The sequence below is a fragment of the Panthera onca genome, chromosome C2 (assembly GCF_046562875.1).
Source record: "Panthera onca isolate mPanOnc1 chromosome C2, mPanOnc1 haplotype 2, whole genome shotgun sequence".
Lineage (NCBI taxonomy): Eukaryota > Metazoa > Chordata > Mammalia > Carnivora > Felidae > Panthera > Panthera onca.
The window spans coordinates 132,106,948-132,126,710 of record NC_138347.1 but is presented as its reverse complement, the minus strand read 5'-3'; the positions used below and the strand labels follow the sequence as shown (position 1 = coordinate 132,126,710).

The following is a 19,763-nucleotide window of genomic DNA, read 5'->3' as shown; positions in this document are numbered from 1 at the left end:
AATTGCCGATTTAACATTTTGGGGTCTTTTTTACTTATTTTGTTTGGTTGTATTTTTTTCAGTGAGTACTTTTTAAAAAAAGATTCTGTGCCTGACTTCTTGAAAGAGCACAGAAATTATAAATGAAAATTTTTATCCAATAAGAAGAGATAACTTCAATAAAATACACTTAAATGCCTGGACTGGGTTCTAAATTAGACTTGTCTTTTTTCTTTTGCAGCATTTCCTTTCCATTCTTAGTTACCTAGCTTTCTCCAATTCCTTCCACCTTCGTTCTCAATTATTTGTGCTATTTATCGAACACAAATAAGAACTGGTTTGATACATTGCATTTATTATGCATTGCAGTTTTTGAGCAGAAGTTCATAGAACTAGCTATTGTACTTCATCAAGAAAATATTTTTGTAGCTTGAAACACACTCCTGTTCTTCGCCAGGCAGAGCAAATGGAAGTGAAAATAGAAGTTACATTTAAAATGTGCAGAATTTGGTTGCTGGGAAAGTACTTTACTGCTGTGTTAATGCACCTACAGATAAAGAAATACATTTGCTATTCATTTCCCTTTCTAAAAGGGTGTAGCCAGCTTATATACCCTGGAAAAATATTTTGAACTTAAAGAATATCATCCAAGATTTCCTGGCATGGGAAATGAACTTTTATTGTTTTATAGACAGTATAGTCTCACTAGAGGCTAACATAGAATCACCATATATTATTTAAACTGCATAGCTCCTGAGAAATATGGCCCCGTCTTGGGTTATAGATTCAGCAATGTCATTCAGGAGTAAAATTAGGACTTCCAACTAAAGATAGCAAAGTCAAGGTGGGTTTTTTTTACTATTCCGTTTTGTGCAACTTACCAAAAACAGCACAACTTAAAAAGAGATTAACAAAGAATGACCACAACTTCAAGCCACACGTGATGGCAAATATTGGCCAATTCTTTTTAAGTCTAGATCCTAATGAGGGGAGGCTTTGCAAAGCTGATAAGCTGAAGCAGGGATCAGGTTTCTCTGAAAGTAGCTTCCAGGTTTTGAGAAGATTAAGGAATATACATAGAAGCAGTGTAGCAGAGGAGGCAGAAATCATGGGAAACTGAAGCATATTTCATTTTTATTTTTTTAATATGAAATTTATTGTAAAATTGGTTTCCATACAACACCCAGTGCTCATCCCAACGGGTGCCCTCCTCAGTACCCATCACCCAGTTTCCCCTCCCTCCCACCCCCCATCAACCCTCAGTGTGTTCTCAGCTTATAATAGTAACATAAGCATATTTCATCTATAACCAGCAGTCTGGGCCATGGAGGCTATAAAGACTGAAGAAATGGTGACTATAACAATACAGAGAAGGTATGATTTGAGGGGTTTTATGTGAGCTCCATGAATCTCTTAAATGCCCACATTTGAAGGAAAAGGGTAGCCATGAGGTAGAAGAAATACTTCATGATGAGAAAGGGTTTGATTCGACATCCCTATATCAAAGCTACTGACCCAGGTTCAGCTACACCACATACAGGTGTTCAGTAAATAGGTGGCCCTTATCAAAAGTGATTAATAATCAAAAATATTAATGATCTTCATTATGAAATGATTATAAATTAAGACCTACGCATAGTAAGAAGAGGAAAATTACATGAGCAAAGGACAAACAAACCTCATTAGAAGAGGAACTATTTAAGGGAAAGGTAGAACACCTCTGGCAAATAGTTCTCTAAAGTCTGAAAAAAACTAAGGCAATATGATTACTCTAAAAAAGCCTAAAGAACTGACAGGATGATGGAAAGTGAAGAAAGTAAGCTGCTAGTGTTTGGGGAGCAATGAAAGTCTAAGATAGGTTATAGGCAACAAACAAATTAGAATAAATAAGATTGAATACAGTTGGGCATATGGTAATCAGGAAGCCACAGAAGCTGTGATAGAGGTAGACAGCGGAGAGCCAACAGTGAGGAGTAATATAATTTGTATTACTAAGTTAAACAGATGAATGTAAAAAATATTCAGAAGTATAATAAAAAGAATTTTTTTGTAAAATGGCTCAAATATGGAGGTATTTGAAAGGCATACTCTGACTCAGAAAAAAAAAAATGGATACAAAAACAGGAACACTGAGCTACATCTTAGTGAAATTGCCAAACTGCTTATGTAAAGAAAGAATCAGGAGAATTTCCAAGCAGGAAAAATAGAAAACTCAGTTTGTCTTCAGCCTTCTTCACAACATTTGGGGCCAAGAGGGAGAGCAGTAGAATAGCTATAGAGTTCTTTTTTTTTTTTTTTTTTCCAACACTTATTCATTTTTGAGAGACAGAGTGTGAGTGGGGGAGGGGAAAAGAGAGAGAGAGAGACAGACACAGAATCTGAAGCAGGCTCCAGGCTCTGAGCTGTCAGCACAGAGCCCAACGCAGGGTTCGAACTCAGACTGTGAGATCATGACCTGAGCTGAAGTTGGACGCTTAACCAACTGAGCCACCCAGGTGTCCCATAGAATAGCTACAGAGTTCTGAAGGAAATCCAAGGGTCCAAGATTTTTATGCCCACCCAAGTTGGCCTGTGATCATACAAGTAATTAACATGATAAAGCCTTTAAAACTACAAGTAGCATAGCCCCCATTTATTTTGTTTTTCTATTAAATTCAAGTAAAATTAAATGTAAGATTTTAATTCTAGAATAGCATAAATACCATGATCCCTCTTTAATCAAAAGTACTACTATTTAGAACTCTGTAAATGCATAAAAAGATGTAAGGAGGGGCAACTGGCTCAATCAGTTAAGTGTCCAACTTCAGCTCAGGTCATGATCTCGTGGTTCATGGTTTGAGCCCCATGTCAGGCTCTGTGTTGACAGCTCGGAGCCTGGAGCCGGCTTCGGATTCTGTGTCTCCCTCTCTTTCTGCCCCTCTCCTGCTCACGATCTGACTCTGTCTCTCAAAAACGAATAAACATTAAAAAAAAATTTTTTTTAAGATGTAAGCAATCATGATTACCAAATGTTAATAATAGTCATATCTAGATGGAGGATTTGGGATGACTTAAATTTTTATTCTTTTTTTCCGCATTTGAATATTTACATATCTGTATGTATCATTTTTGTAACAGTAAAGTCATTATCATCCTTTCAGAAGGAAGAAAAATCTATACCACTGACTGAAGAATTCTAAAATGTAGGTAGATAGCAAGCATTGAGGACTTCTCGGTGCAACAGGATTCTGCTGAACTGAGAAGTGATTGGAGGATGGTCAGGGGTAGAGTGTGGCATGCTGGGAAATAACAGCACTTGACCAAATCTGGCCTTGATTCATGTGACAAACATTTACTGAACACCTACAACGTACCAACAACTCCACTAACCACTAGAGCAACAAAATCAAATAAGACATAATCCTTGCCCTCAAGGAACCTAGAATCATGTTATGGATTCTATAGATGGTGTCTCAACCTACTGTTGACATTGGACCAGACGATTCTTTGTTGTGGCAGCTATTTTGTGCATTGTAGGATGTTTAGTATTATCCCTGGCCACTAGGTGCCCGTAGGACCCCTAACTTGTGACAGTGAAGACCGTCTCCAGACATTGCCAAATGTTCCCAGAGAAGGGGGTTTGCTAAATCCCCATGTTGCGGTTTGAAACCACCGTTGTAGAGGGGGACAGACCTGCAGGGGTGATAAGCTGTAACTGGTGCTCTGCCAGCAGTCTGTAACGGATTGGATTGGGGTAGGGGTCCGGAGTAGGATCAGGGCCAGAAAGCCACAGTGCTGGGGGCAGGGAGGCAGGAATGGGAGACTGGCTCTTTCTGAGCCCAGATCTACTGAGAATTAGAACAGATTCTTGTGCCATGGATAATAAGAAGCAACTGTAGCCTCAGACTAAAACATGGCCTTCAGTCCTATTCCATCTAGAGGGCTGTTACGCTTTGCCCTTTTCATCTCTCTTGGCACTTCTGTAGAGGCAGCTTGAAGTGCCCCCAGGCAGTCATTCATCATTGTGAATGAGTGTTTGCCACTAATGTTCAGTATTAATGTGATATTTCGCCATTAAAAATGCCCTGATTTTTTTCCCCGGGGAATGTGTCTCAAATCAGTCCATATCTATCGGAGAAAGTGGGCTCGGCTAAACTACCAAAGCCAGGCTAGGTGGGACCAACAAGACTGAGTATCCTGTTCTGGGTCTTCTTACTCCCAGGATGTCTTTGGGGATATTTTCTTTCTTGCTGTGTTCATTCACTTTTCCTTTCACAGGTAAGTTCGGCTGTCTGGATGTGTTACTACATAACGGCAAGCCCATGGGCCAACATTAAGACATTTTGGGATTTAATCTTCCCCATTTAAAACATTAAAAATTTTAAAGCAAAATTGTGGAATTATCTCCCCTATTTCCTTGTTTTCTTTTTTTAAAAAAATTTTTTAATATAAAATTTATTGTCCAATTGGTTTCCATGTAACACCCAGTGGTCATCACCCATCCTCCCCTCCCTCCCATCCCCCATCAACCCTCAGTTTATTCTCAGTTTTCAAGAGTCTCTTATCGTTTGACTCTCTCCCTCTCTAACTTTTTTTTTTCCTTCCCCTCCCCCATGGTCTTCTGTTAAGTTTCTCAGGATCCACATAAGAGTGAAAACATATGGTGTCTTTCTCTGTATGACTTATTTCACTTAGCATCACACTCTCCAGTTCCATCCATGTTGCTACAAAGGGCCATATTTCGTTCTTTCTCATTGCCCTGTAGTACTCCATTGTGTATATAAACCACAACTTCTTTATCCATTCATCAGGTGATGGACATTTAGGCTCTTTCCATAATTTGGCTATTGTTGAGAGTGCTGCTGTAAACATTGGGGTACAAGTGCCCCTATGCATCAGTACTCCTGTATCCCTTGGGTAAATTCCTGGCAGTGCTATTGCTGGGTCATAGGGTAGATCTATTTGTAATTCTTTGAGGAACCTCCACACTGTTTTCCAGAGTGGCTGTACCAGTTTGCATTCCCACCAACAGTGCAAGAGGGTTCCCGTTTCTCCACATCCTCTCCAGCATCTACAGTCTCCTGATTTGTTCATTTTAGCCACTCTGACTGGTGTGAGGTGGTATCTGAGTGTGATTTTGATTTGTATTTCCCTGATGAGGAGTGACGTTGAGCATTTTTCATGTGCCTGTTGGCCATCCGGATGTCTTCTTTAGAGAAGTGTCTATTCATGTTTTCTGCCCATTTCTTCACTGGATTATTTGTGTTTGTTTATTTTTGAGAGAGACAGAGAGTACGAGTGGGAGAGGGGCAGAGAAAGAGGGAGGGAGGGAGGGATACACAGAACTGGAAGCAGGATCCAGGCTCTGAGCTATCAGCACAGAGCCCGACGTGGGGCTCAAACTGACGAACCGTGAGATCATGACCTGAGCTGAAGTCGGATGCTCACCCATCTGAGCCACCCAGGTGCCCCCCCCTTTTTTTTTTTCAGTCTCTCACACCTACCCAACGCATCTCAAACCCATGACTTCCATTTAAAGTCTAAATCCCAGGGGTGCCTGGGTGGCCCAGTCAGTTAGGTGTCCAACTTCACCCCAGGTCATAATCTCGCAGTTGGTCGGTTCGAGCCCCACGTAGGGCTCTGTGCTGACAGCTCAGAGCCTGGAGCCTGCTTTGGATTCCATGTCTCCCTCTCTCTCTGCCCCTCGCCTACTCGCATTCTATCTCTCTCTGTCTCTCAAAAATAAAATGTTAAAAATTTTTTAAATAAAATTTAAATCCCAAATAGCCACTAATGAAAGTGCTAGATGATTACTTCTAGAGATGTTTCCATGATGTGCATGAATGGTAGATTAAAATCTTTATCCTCTGTTAGGCTTCTAAACTCCTGCCTAGGACCAGAAGTCATTTTTGCTTACTACTACTCACCCCAGTGCCTCTAAGGAGCAGGAGCTCAATGTTGAGATGACTAATTTTAATCAAGCTCTTTCAAAGTTGAACCTTAAAGACACAGACACCAAATGTTTATTGATGTTATTTCAAACACTGTGACCATGGACCAGAGAAAAATTTTTGGATGTAAAGTCTTGTTTCATATCCCTTAAATCATATAGGATGCTCTTTATTTTTTTTTTTTTTAATTTATTTTTATTTTTTTTATTTTTTAATATATGAAATTTACTGTCAAATTGGTTTCCATACAACACCCAGTGCTCATCCCAAAAAGTGCCCTCATCAATACCCATCACCCACCCTGCCCTCCCTCCCACCCTGCCCTCCCTCCCACCCCCCATCAACCCTCAGTTTGTTCTCAGTTTTTAACAGTCTCTAATGCTTTGGCTCTCTCCCACTCTAACCTCTTTTTTTTTTTTTTTTTTTTTTTTTTTTTCCTTCCCCTCCCCCATGGGTTTCTGTTATGTTTCTCAGGATCCACATAAGAGTGAAACCATATGGTATCTGTCTTTCTCTGTATGGCTTATTTCACTTAGCATCACACTCTCCAGTTCCATCCATGTTGCTACAAAAGGCCATATTTCATTTTTTCTCATTGCCACGTAGTATTCCATTGTGTATATAAACCACAATTTCTTTATCCATTCATCAGTTGATGGACATTTAGGCTCTTTCCATAATTTGGCTATTGTTGAGAGTGCCGCTATAAACATTGGGGTACAGGTGCCCCTATGCATCAGTACTCCTGTATCCCTTGGATAAATTCCTAGCAGTGCTATTGCTGGGTCATAGGGTAGGTCTATTTTTAATTTTCTGAGGAACCTCCACACTGCTTTCCAGAGCGGCTGCACCAATTTGCATTCCCACCAACAGTGCAAGAGGGTTCCTGTTTCTCCACATCCTCTCCAGCATCTATAGTCTCCTGATTTCTTCATTTTGGCCACTCTGACTGGCGTGAGGTGGTATCTGAGTGTGGTTTTGATTTGTATTTCCCTGATAAGGAGGATGCTCTTTATTTTGACTGAATGTAGGTTCAAGTTGTGCCTGCCACACCCAGATCTATCCACTTATAGCCCAAATCTGGCCATGTACATTTCCTGCTTTAAGAGAGCCAGTAGTTTCTGCTAAATGGAGTATGAACCCTTCAGTTAAGTAACCCTACTACTCCCCTCTCTTCTGACACCTTTGTCCTAGAAATGCCACCATTAAATACACTTCCTATTTTCCTGCCTCTACTTCATTACTTAGAAAGTAATACCCTTCACTAGAAAGAGTTGTTTCATTTTCTTCTGTGAAACTCCTATACCTTCTGTGAAACTCAGATCAAAAATATCTTCTAGGGCACGTGGCTGGCTTAGTCAGTAGAGCATGTGACTCTTTAATATTAGGGTCATGAATTTAAGCCTCACATTAGTATAGAGATTACTTACAGAAACTTAAAATCTTCTTCAGGGCGCCTGGGTGACTCATTTGGCTAAGCATCCAACTTTGGCTCAGGTCATGATCTCGCAGTCTGAGTTAGAGCCCCGGGTTGAACTCTGTGCTGACAGCTCAGAGCCTGGAGCCTGCTTTGGATTCTGTGTCTCCCTTTCTCTCTGCCCCTCCCCCACTCATACACTGTCTCTCTCTCTCTCTCTCTCTCTCTCCAAAATAAACATTAAGAAATTTTTAATTACAAAAAAATCTTGTAGGAATATTTTCCTAATCTGACAAACTGGATATAATTGCTTTCTTCGAAACCCATATTTCCATCTTCCCCTTTCTTATGGCATTTGCCATACTATACATTGTAAATATTGTAATATTTATCTCTTCACCCCCCCCCCAAATCCAAAGTATGAGCATCCTCTGAGGTCACAAACTGTGTGTGTGTGTGTGTGTAATCTTTATGGTTCCCATTCAATATGCTTTGTGGGTAGTAGATGATTGGTAGATATTTTTATGAATGAGACTGAAGTGCATTAAACCAGATCAGATAAACTCTTGTACTAAAGGAGTGGAGAGAACTTCTTTTCCTCCTGATGGAGAGGATTTAGACTCTCCTCTCAACATGACTCATTAGAGTTTTAAAGAAATGGGTCTCCATTTCTCCAAATATACACAGTCTGTTTCCTAGATAACAATAGAAGTTAACTGAAGTGTGATTGGAAGAATTTAAAGTCTGGCCTCACATTGAATTTTGATCTGAATCTCTCAAGTTTCCATCAAGAAAATGTTGTCTGATATTTACTGAATTTTGCAAATCTTGGTGTCAATTTTGCTGTAACTTTGAGAGATCATAAGTTAGACAATAAAATGTCTCTGTGTAATTTACAGATCTATAATATGTTGATCTGAAATATACCCAGACCCTAATCTTATATATGAGAGTATTAGGAAAATTTCATTTGATTGTGTAGCGGTATTATTTTAATTTAATTTCATTAGCATACTGAATTGAGAATTTTTGAATGCTTGGGATGATTCTTTAATTTTTAACAGGTAAGCATATTGTTTGGCTTTTTTGGGTAAAGGGGTATAAAATTAGTCTGGCTATCTTTAGATTCTGAAATTATAATAAAGTTCATGGAGTCAATTCTCCCAGCTTTTTCTCTGGCTTCCTGCCTTTTGGCCACTACACTCTTGATTTTTGGGTTGTTAGTACTTTGGAAAAGTGAAAAGAAATTAAATTTGAATCAATCAATTTTGGAGCTTGTGACCAGTTCTAGTAATAGTTTAGGGGAGGGCAGATTATTGACCACAATCTGTTCTAAGTATGTACAGATTTCAGTTGTCTATTATTTTTTATTACCTATTGCCCTAGGATAAGAATTCAAAGTTGGCAGGAGGCCTGGGTGGCTCAGTCTGTTGAGTGTCTGACTCTTGATTTCGGCTCAGGTCATGATCCCAGGGTCATGGGATCGAGTCCTGTGTCGGGCTCCACACTGAGCATGGAGCCTGCTTAATACTGTCTCTCTCTCTGCCCGTTTCCCCCACTGCTCCCATGTGCATGCTCTCGCTCTCTCTCTCTCAAAAAAAAAAAAAATTAAAAATGAAATTCAGAGTTGGCAACATTTTACTGTCATGGTGCAGTGGATAATTAAATGTTTTAAGCAATATGTGAGAACTTAAAAAAAAAATGCCTTAGCGTGTTCATTACTAATTTAAATTAAATATAGAAAGCATTTTTTTTTTTCAGAGTTAATGGTATCTACCTTTTGTCCTACTTTAGGGAGCTCATGGCCGAAGGGGACATACAGGCCCACAGGTACAGTGATTTTTTTTTTCTTAACTCCAAATGATAAGGGTTCTGTGTCCAGTCAAGGAGTAATAAAGGCTCTGGGAAATCTCTTTCAAGACTAAAGTTCTTTCACTTTTTGATGATATCGGTTTTGGAATAAAATACTAGAAAACTTTTAGGCTACAATTTCAAAAACTCAAATCTTAAGATGAAAATTTGACCATTCTAATCAAAGATTTTAAAAATCAATGATAAGACACTAGTTGGGCCAATTACTGTTAAATTTAACTTTGTTCAGGTATCAAGTACAAACTAGTAACTCAGTTGAGTAATCTTTCCTTTAGATTTTTGTTCGGTTGACTCTGGAATCTTACAATTTATATAAACCCTTTTTAAAATGAGAGTACTGTGAAACTCTAATACAAATTGGACATTCTGAGTGTTTTGTTCAAAACACTTGACCATACCAAATATCATATCCTATCTTCTTTATACGTGTTAGTGATGTATTATACATGTCATCTATAAGATTTATGAAAAATAAATTATGACTTGGAATTTATAAAATTCAAGAAAAACACATTCTCAGGTTGAAAATACAATGAGGATAAACAATAAATCCACTCTCAGTCACATCATGGTAAAACTCTGGAATGCTAAAGAAAACATCTTAAACACTACCAGAGAGAAAAGGCATTTTATCCAAGGGTAACAAATTATATTGCAGCAGACTTGTATTCAGCAATAAAATATTCAAGAAAGCAAAGTAATATTTTACAGGTGCAGAAGAAAAATAGCTGTTAATCTAGAATTCCATACCTAGCTAAACTATGAATAAATATATAGACGTTTTCAGATGAAGACTAAGAGAGTTTACCATCCACAGACATCACTCCATTCCACACACACATTTCAAGGTTAGACTTCAACAAAAAGGAGAGCAAAACCAGAATAATGGCATGAAAAGAATGAAATGAAGCTGGGGAAAGTGTTGAGAAATTTCCTCTTTCTGAGATCTAGGAAAAAGCATTAATTAGCAGGGGACCTCTAATCACATCTCATTGTGTAACAATTGAGGCATAAATTTAGGCTATTTCAATAGTTGACTAAATTAAGCCTTTTAATCCTTTTTTTTTTTTTTTGGAACTCTTATCTTTGGCAGAGTTCAAGAGCAATGTGAAGATAATGCTTAACTTTGATTCATAGATATTTAATCTATTTGAATATAAATATAATGTTGTAAGATTTCCAGAGACTTATTAAGAAAATGTGAAGTAAATTGTGAGTTTTTTCAGGCCAAATGCCCAAGTTAGATATATTGGAAATGTTACAGAAAAAAAAGGAGTATGTAAGTGTGCATATGTATAAAGACTGAAAGCAAATGTACCAACATAGTAGCCTTGGTTATCTCTGCTTTATAAGATTATAGAAAAATTTTATTTCTTTATTTGTATTCTCCCTTATTTTTCATATTTTTTCCAAAGATCCTGCACTGTATTGTGATTGAAAATATACAATGTTGTACATGAAGAAAGAAGACAAAATTCTCAGGAAACAGTGTTAACAGGTTGATTTCTCTCTCACCACAGGGGAAAACAGGCATCCCAGGCCCAGATGGACTTGAAGGCTCATGGGGACTTAAGGGCCCTCAGGTACATATCAGTACTAAACAGAATGTGACAACATGAAGAATCTGGAGATTTGATGGAATTCATCAAACCTCTTTGCAGAATTACAGATGCTTAAAGTGTTTTCAAAGTAATAAAGTAAGGAAGCGACACAGTCTTGACTTGACCAGCATTTAGTCTCCTTTATTTTGTGCCTCAAGAGGTGAAAGGAGAATGAACATGCTGGATAGGGTCCCTGTGCAATAACTCCAAGCTAGCTGGGATGTTCTAGGGAGACCTTAAGCCAAAGAAAATGTTGAGCCTCAAACTGGGAATTTTGGTCCATGTAGCACAGTAAGAGCTCAGTGTTACATATTTGGACTCCTATGTTGTAGAAAAGTTGGCTCTACTCTAGGAAAGAATTGTTCCAAATACAGCTGAAGTCTTCAGGGTGTTCTATAGCATGGCACTCAGCCTGTCTTTCTTGTTCACTTCCCCCAGAGAGCTGCCTCCAGCACTTTTTCCTTTCTGAGGAAGAGCCCATGGTTGGCTCTTACACTGATCACATGAGGGGAAAGGAAGCATGTGCCAAAATGTAGCCTGAAATAATACTGAAAAGGGAAAGGAAGTCCTAGAAAATGCTGAGATGAAAGAAAAGAGGTCAGAGTATAGAAAGTTAGAACGTATTTTTTCTCAAACTTGGCTTTGAAATCTTGAGAAATAATTTTGCTGTTTGGCAAATGCAGAGCAAGCAATGGTTCTATAATTTTTCAAGGTTTTAATCCACATAGTTTTAAAAAATTAACAATTGTATGTTGGCACCATGGTGCATGAAAGTTGGGCAAAATATCCTTAGACATCAGATGAAAAATTTTGTCCACATTTTTACCAAGACTTGAGAGCGGTAAACAATCTGCCCCCTTGGACCTCTATCTCTTTTGAGCTTGATTGCTTTTTTCTGTTTTTCTTGCCAACTGAGGAAAGTTCACTTGTCTTATCTTGAAGTGAGAAATATTTGCCACTGGGGTTGTGGGGAAGCATTTCAATAGATTGGCTGGCTTTATTTCATGCTAAACAAGTAATAAAACAACATCCCTTCTTCTATTCTTTCTTCATAACAAAATTTAAAAGGAGATGGAAAAGCCAAACACAGCATGAAGGTTTATCTGCCTAATGTATGGAAGCCATGATTAACAGGCAATATAATATTTTACAAGTAGAAAGATCCAAATTTCACCTTACCACATGCTGTATCTTACGACCAGTCTTCAGTGTGATTATTGAATTGAAATTTATTTTAATGTTTCATTGTCAGATTACATAATTAAGGATTATTTTCTTTATCACATAAGAAATATATGCATTTGGAGTCTAAAGACGCTTAGGATAATCAGAAAGCAATACTGAAATATTCAACCGTTGAGTATTTATTCAGTTGACTGTAAATGCCCAACTGCCGAAATTGCAGATTGGACCCTTGTATACATGGACAGAGGGGACACTTATAGATCAAGACAGAGCCAAGGGCATGGGTAGAGTTCTCTTTCCAGTTTCTGTCCACGTGACTGACTTATCATGTCCATATTTAATATTCAAGTTATTATTCAAGTGTTCTCTTTTAGAAAACAAATAATGCTTTAATTCTCTATATGTAGGGTCCCAGAGGAGAGACTGGTATGAAAGGAGAAAAAGGAGGTCTGGGAATTAAAGGTCCTCAGGTATGTAATGAGAGAAAGGGACTACACCTGGCTTTGATCTTGGCTTTAATGTGGATGTCCTTGCAGTGTCTTTTCTTCAGAAGGAGCTATTCATTGCCTGTGAACCAGCAAAAGTTTGACTTCCGCGTTCAGTGTGGTGGCCACATCGCATTGCGTTCCCTACCTTGCCGGATGGGCTGTCATTCTGTCAGACCCAGAGGTGGAGATGGCTTCTAGCCCTCTTTGCCTCAGCAGCTCAGCGGTTACTTTGAGGTTAAGAATTCCTCCTCAGTAGAAATGGGGTCATGCCACTCCTCTGATCTCAATCGTTAGGGGCTTCCCATTGCATCCAGGATACAACCTACTTCAGTGATCCTCAACCTAGATCACGTCCTAATCTCCTGGGAAGATTATAAAACACTCCACCACCTGGAACCCTCTTCACATCATTTAAATCAGAATCTCTGGAGGTAAGGACAGGGTACAGGTAACTTTGAATTCTCCCCAGGTGATTCTAACAGACACACCCTGTGATGGGACTGACTTTCCCACATCACTTCTCCAACTTCAAAGTGCCTAAGAATCACCTGGACAACTTTTTAAACTGCAGATACAGATCGGAAGGTCTGGGGTGGGGCCCGAGATTCTACACTTCCAATGAACTCCCAGGTGATACCGATGCTGCTGGTTCCCAGACCACACTTTGAGTAGAAAGGCCCTACCTGATCTGGTCATTGCCTAACTGCTATTATAGTATATATGTGTTTAGCTTGTTGTCTCCTCTTGTAGACTTTAATCTCTCTGAGGGCCAGAATTTTGTCTTGCGTATATCCCAGAGCCTAAAACAACAGGGCTGCCACACAGTAGAGCTCAACATGTATTTATATAATGAATCAATTAGTAAATGAATGAATGAGACACAGTTGGGACTTGCACTTGGATAATGGGATAAAGGGAATGCGTTACTTTGTGTCCATTAGGCAATGGTCCAACACGTAAGTGGATGTGTTCATCATCAAAATAGTTAAGCTATTTGCATAAACCTATATCTCATGACACAGTATTTTAAAGCATATGAATAACTACTCGTGAGGATATTTGTTCCCAATTTTGATGAATGTGCTCCTTCAAACAGCATGAAAACTTTAAAATTTCATTGTAGGACTAAATTGATGAAAAGTATTTTGCATTCACATCCTTGAATCGTTAAAAACGCTGCCACCACCAATTGGGATTTAAAAAAAAAAAAAGCAAATGCCAAGGGAAATGTATATCAGGTGATTATCTCACCTGTTTATATAAAATATTAAAATGTAGATGTGTTAAATCCAAAGAGCTTGGTAATTCCCTTCTCTACAATCCAAAATTGTATCCAAGTGGCTGTTACTCAAATAAGCTATTCCATTTGCCCTATAGTGTACTTCTCTGAGTGAGTCCCCTTTAATCTTGCTTTGGCAAGATTGATCATAGTTATAAATCATTCAACATCTTGGCATTGCCAGCATTAGTCAAAAGGCACCACTTCTCTCTACCTCTTCCATTTATCTGGCTAGAAATCATGGCTTGCTTTCTTTGCTTGCTTTTCTTGAAATACCCTTGTCAACACAGTGAAAGTGCTATTTCAAAGATGTGTAGAATTTTCTATATTCAGGACATGATGGATGAGACTTCAAAATTGTTGTTTCCAAAGGAAAACCACGGGAGACCAAACCAATCATATATACAAGAGAGTGTTATTCTTTATGGGCTCTATAAATCCACTGACACGGGCTTCATACAGCACACACGAACGAGCCATTTAGGTGGAATAATGGGAGTGTTTTTTAATTGCAGGCCTTAAGGCTTTTCTTAGGACATACATTTGGAAAAAAGGATGTGAGTTGTGTTGACAGTGTTCTGAAGACTTATTAATTCATGCAGTGTTGGGGAATTCTGCATAAATCAAAATGTGCTAATCCAACCAAGTATATGGCTATGATATGAAAGAAGTACAGTCTCTGGCATAAGAAAAACACATAACCTTGAAAAGAATGGCATTTTCTTTCATACCTTCCTTCTCGTCTGGTTTACCCTGGGGTACCACGCTAACATAACCAATGCCTAGAGGAAGAAAGGAAAATCAGACACCAATCCTAATTCTAGTTAGTGTTGGAATTATTCTGTTTGTTTGTTTGTTTTTAGCCAAATAATCACTAATGTCAGGCAATACCCAGAAAAATTGGAATTATTCCATGTCAATTTGGGATATAAAGTAGAATTTCTGTTGTCATCTTTACCAAGCGTAGCATAGTGGTCAGGGGCACAGTGTCTGGAGCCAGGGTGCCTAAGTTTGATTGCCAGATTTGTACTTTCCTATCTATCTTTGTGGCTTTGGGTAATTTGTTTAACCTCTCTATGCCTCAATTCTCTCTGCTGCAGAATAAGGATAGTAATAGTATCTACTGCATCAGGTGGAAATTAAATGGTTTAATATACGTAGGTTCTCAGAACAGTGCCTGCGGTGTAGTAAGCACTATGTAAATGTTTAATACTACTGCATTGCATCAGTATTATCTAATTTAGCAGGGACATTTTATGCTCAAAGTATGCGAGGAGTCTCCAGTGTAAGAAAGGCCGTGGTAATACTAACACTAATAATCTGTACTGCAGTGATTGCATTTCATCATTCCGCATAATCTAGGTTCAATGATCCATCAACTACTCCTTTTCCTCAAATATTTACTGAGGGCTTCCTGTGTGCGTGTTCTGTAGTAAGATAAAAGTGCACGCTCCCAATCTCATAAAGGAGACCGATACAAACGAATAGTTGAGATGTGATGTACTAAATGCTAATGTAGAATTACACCTCAGGTAGAATGGTGGGACAAAGGATGGCTTTAGAGCAGAAGAGTGGTTTCGCTTTTGCAGGATAAGGAGGTGTTTTCCAGTGACCAAGGGAGAGGCAGGCATCTGGGAAAAGGAGCCAGAAAATCTAAAAAGAGATATCAAAGTGAGTTTGGGGAACGATAAATGATCCAGTATGGATGGAGTGTAGGAGGCATGAAGGATTAGAAGTTGAGTTAGAGGCTATGTCCTAGATTAGCACTGTCAAGATCAACACCTCAGGTGTCTCGGGTTTGTTCTTGCATTAGCCCACCAGCAAGGGCTGGCCTCTTGTTTTTTGATTTTCTCAGAATTAGCTCATATCTGACTCTTAAAGATGCTGAGCATTTAGTCTCCTTGAGTAGTTTTTGCTCACCCTGATATTTACCGGTTGTCCTTGTAGGCAAGGTTTTGCCCCCAAGAAAATAATAAGTGACAGGATTCCTTTTAAGCATGAGAAGAGCCTGCATCTCTTGTCCCTGCCCAGCCACATCCCATCCAAAGTCGAGGTGTCCTTGGCACTGTAGCAGCCATTAATCCCCAAATCCTAGTGCTATCCTTTCTGATCAGATACATCTAAGGACAATTTTTAAAACATTTAAACTCTAAACATCTCCTTTATATCATCACTTAACACCTGTATTAAGCAGTTGCGATTGCAGAAGACTCTGTCACAGAGTCTGAACACAAGCAAAAGACCCCCAGCCCAAGTCCCCATATTGCAGGGTAGATCTGGCCCCAGCCTCCTGCATCAAGTTTGGAGATTCACATTTTTAAAACTCCAATCTCAGCTGATGCATGAATAGTAGAGTTGGGGAATCCTGTCCCCAAACAGTCTTCAAAACAGCAGGCAGAGTAGCTAGGAGTTCAGAGTCAAAATGAAGTCCAGTTCCCATCTCACCCTCTTATTAACAGTGATCTGGGGTTAAATATATTGAGAATTTATTTTTTATCAGTAAACAATGGTATCAATAATATGTATCTCACTGTGTTGTTGTAAGGATTGAGAAAGTCTGGATAGTGTAAACATACACCTCTTAGCACAGTGCTTTGCACAAAATACTCGATAAAAGGTTGCCATTGCCACAAAGCCGATGGAGATTTGATCTCTAGCTGGTGTCCTTTTCCTTTAAATGCCCTAAGCTTCTTTTTATATTCCATAGCTGCTCTTGGCCTCAAATCAAGGTAACTTTTTGGCTCTTTGATATCCTGGGGTTGCAGGGAATTTTTCACCTTTCCTTTAAAAACATGGTGCCCTATACAACCAGTAGTATTTGAATAGGTAACCTATCTGGATAACCATTCAATGAAGCTTGAGGCCTATTCAAGCAATCACAAATGCCAGTCTGGTATTTTGTGTGGTCCTGCATAGGAAACAGGATCAGGTTCTCTGATGTTCTGATGACCAGGCTCTGTCTGCATCCATCCATATCCCTCTGTCCCTCCATTTGCCCATCCATCCCATTTTGGAGGGCTTTTAAACAAGGTAATCTCTTACTGTGCTCGTGTGTGCTCAAAGTGACTACACATGAAGTAATCTCCCTGAAATTATTTCATCTCTTAGAGCTCATTATGTCTGAAGGAAGCACAGAAAGTGAACTCCTAGGCCAGACTTCCAATTTATGCCTTTGGTCAAGGATAATTGAAATCTTTTCACTTCCTCATCCTGTGAAGTACACAAACATTTCATACGGAAAATGAAGTTAAACACATTATTTCATCCCTCTTGGGGGATTTTCCTGGAGAGGTGAATGGATAGATGAATGAATGGGTGGATTGAGAGGTTCTAAGTACTCTACTAAGTACCTAGGTACTGTACTAAGTACCTAGAGACAAAATTCCAGAGATATGAAGTCAATAGGGTATACTCCTTCAAGGAATGTACAGGCTAGTATCTAGTGGATGAGAGAAAGAAATGAATGAAGAACTACATACAGAGTAAAGGAATCTGTGAGACCCAGTGTAGCCAGGGGGTTCAGGTATTCTTGAAACAGTGATGCTAAAAATAAGATTTTCAGAACAGGGAGATTGTACCTCTCTCCAGATGGAAAAATGGACCAGCTAAGGGAAGAACTTGCACAAGTGCGGAGATATAAAACAAGAAGTATTTGGTGACTTCAGATGGTTTAAGCATAAACATACAGTGATTGAAGTAGTCACAGATGACAATGGAGAGATGCAGTCCCAACATTTTGGGGGATTTTGTGTATTAATAAGTAAAGACCATAAACTTTATTCTGAGAGCTATTCAGAATTTCAGAAAAAGTGGCAGCATTAGCCTGACATTTTAAATCCAAAGGAAAAGTCATGAAGAATGGATTAGAGAGAGGCCAGGCTGCAGTCAGGGAATCCAGGAATTTAGACAGAATGCAGGAAGGCCTGAAGGTAGATGATAGCAATAGGAACAGAAGAGAGATGTATACAGAAAGGCATAGAATCTGTAGGACTTATACTTGATAGGTTTTGAGAGATAAGCTAAGGGAGGGGTCTATGATGATTCCTAGTTTCCACTTTGGGCTTCCTTAATAAAGAGAATGAACCCAAGTGTGACTTGCAGTAAATCTAATTATCTTTGGTAATCAGTTCCAATAGACATTTTAACTTATGGGTTTGGCATTTAGTTGAGTGGTCTGAACTGGAGATTCAAATATTTAGGGGTTATTTTGTAAAGTGATATGTGAATCTATGGGGGAATCACTCAGGAAGAGAGGATTAAATGAGAAAATAAGATCAGAGGAGCCTCAGGGCACATGGAGATTGAAGAGGCCAATGGAGTCTTTGAAGTTTGCTGAGAAGAGGCCAGAGAGGGACCAGGAAGGCCATGGTAACCAGTGTTACAGAACTTAATGGAAAAGTTTCAAAGAATACATGATCAAAATCAACTAAGGTAAGAACAGAAAAGAACAGAAAACATCCCGTGGATGTCACGGGAGCTAGCTCCATGAAGTGGTAGGACTGAGAGAAGGGAAAGGATTGACAGCTATGGAAAGTGAAATTGAGATTCTTCTTTTAGGATAAATAAGGGAGAGGGAGGAGAAAAAAACAAAGATTGTGGAAAGATTATTATCATCTTCCCTGGTAACCAATATACTATTTAACAGTCTTTCCTATTAGGAAATTTTTTATGTCCAACTTAGTACATCCTTAATTTTTTCAAGATAAAAAAGGTTAATGTCATAATTTTTTGTTTCTGAACAAAATTTGCTAAGTAGCATGCTTACTACACAGATATGGTTTGTTTATTTTTAAATTACAGTAACCATGGCAAAAAAAGAAATTTGAAAATGATTTCCATTCATTGGTGTTGGAATTATTACAAGTACCTATGTAAACATTTTAACTAAAAGAGATTTGTGTTGCCATATGTTTGGATATCCCAAAGGAAAAATTTGATCCCAAGTGTTAGTAACATGGGAAGGCAGTTGGGCTGTGTCTGAATTGGGATTTTTAAATGGTTAGTTCTAAAGCTATTCCAATAAAACATGCTTTCTAGAATGCTACAGAAACTTCTATTATATCAAACAGATTTTCCATATTGACATGTGGTATATTTATCCACCTGTTTAACTTTTGTTACGTTCTTCAATCAGATCTTAAAGATTTCTTATTATATGGGTCTTTATCTTTCTTGTTAAATTCTAAATATTTTAGTTTTTTTCTTCTAACGGTAAATGGGGATTTATGTACATTTGCTTTTCTAATTTATCAGTAGGGAAGGGAAAACTATTTCAGAACATTTATCCGGTACACCTGAACATATCTTGTTATTAATGCTAATTATTTGGGGGGAAGTTTCTTGAACTTTCTATTTGTACAAATTATATTAGTTGCAAATAAATATATGTTTACCTTTAAAAAAATGCTTTCTAGCAAAACAAAGAACCAGACAGAATACAGTTAAAGACAAATGTCATTTGGAATGCCTTCTTTAAATGTTAGACATTTTAGCAACATCTGCTGTAAAAGCAAAACAGTGAGAATGTAAAATCTCTTTGGAAAAGAAGACTCACAAGGAAGCATGATCAGTTAGGCCACATCTGGCATGAATTACTTTATTAATTTTCTTTTATTTACTAGTTTTTATTTGACAGCTGTGATACTTTTTTCCAGAGCAGAAATCAGTAAAGCCATAATTCTTTTCCCATCTGTGGTTCATTTTCCTCTTAGAAGAGACACAGAGGGTTTAAGGGGAAGTTGCTTTATGTTCTGCTATATTTGCAATCCTTGTTTTGTTTCAGGGGCCTCCAGGACCAGGAGGAGAAGCAGGGAGTCCAGGCCATTTGGGAAGCCAAGGAAATAAAGTAGGTCACATTCTTTAAGCCCACCAAAGTTAAGGTTTTCTCCTCAAAGTAAGTGTGTCTGGTTGTATTAGCCAGAGCCCTTTCAACACAAAGGAGAATATCTTATTGCCCCTACACCCTGGCTTAATTCTTAGAGAGCCAACAACATCTAAGGACGTGGGTGTGGA

General features: G+C 38.6%; 1 protein-coding gene across 1 annotated transcript in view; it reads left to right on the top strand.

The window, feature by feature from the left end:
* COL6A6 (collagen type VI alpha 6 chain) overlaps positions 1 to 19,763 on the top strand; it is a 164,366-nt gene that overhangs the window by 86,658 nt on the left and 57,945 nt on the right. Inside the window, exons 21-24 of the mRNA XM_078432352.2 lie at positions 9,121 to 9,156; positions 10,719 to 10,781; positions 12,392 to 12,454; positions 19,534 to 19,596. Of these exons, the coding sequence (XP_078288478.2) occupies positions 9,121 to 9,156; positions 10,719 to 10,781; positions 12,392 to 12,454; positions 19,534 to 19,596 (225 nt within the window). The remainder of the gene's footprint in view (positions 1 to 9,120; positions 9,157 to 10,718; positions 10,782 to 12,391; positions 12,455 to 19,533; positions 19,597 to 19,763) is intronic.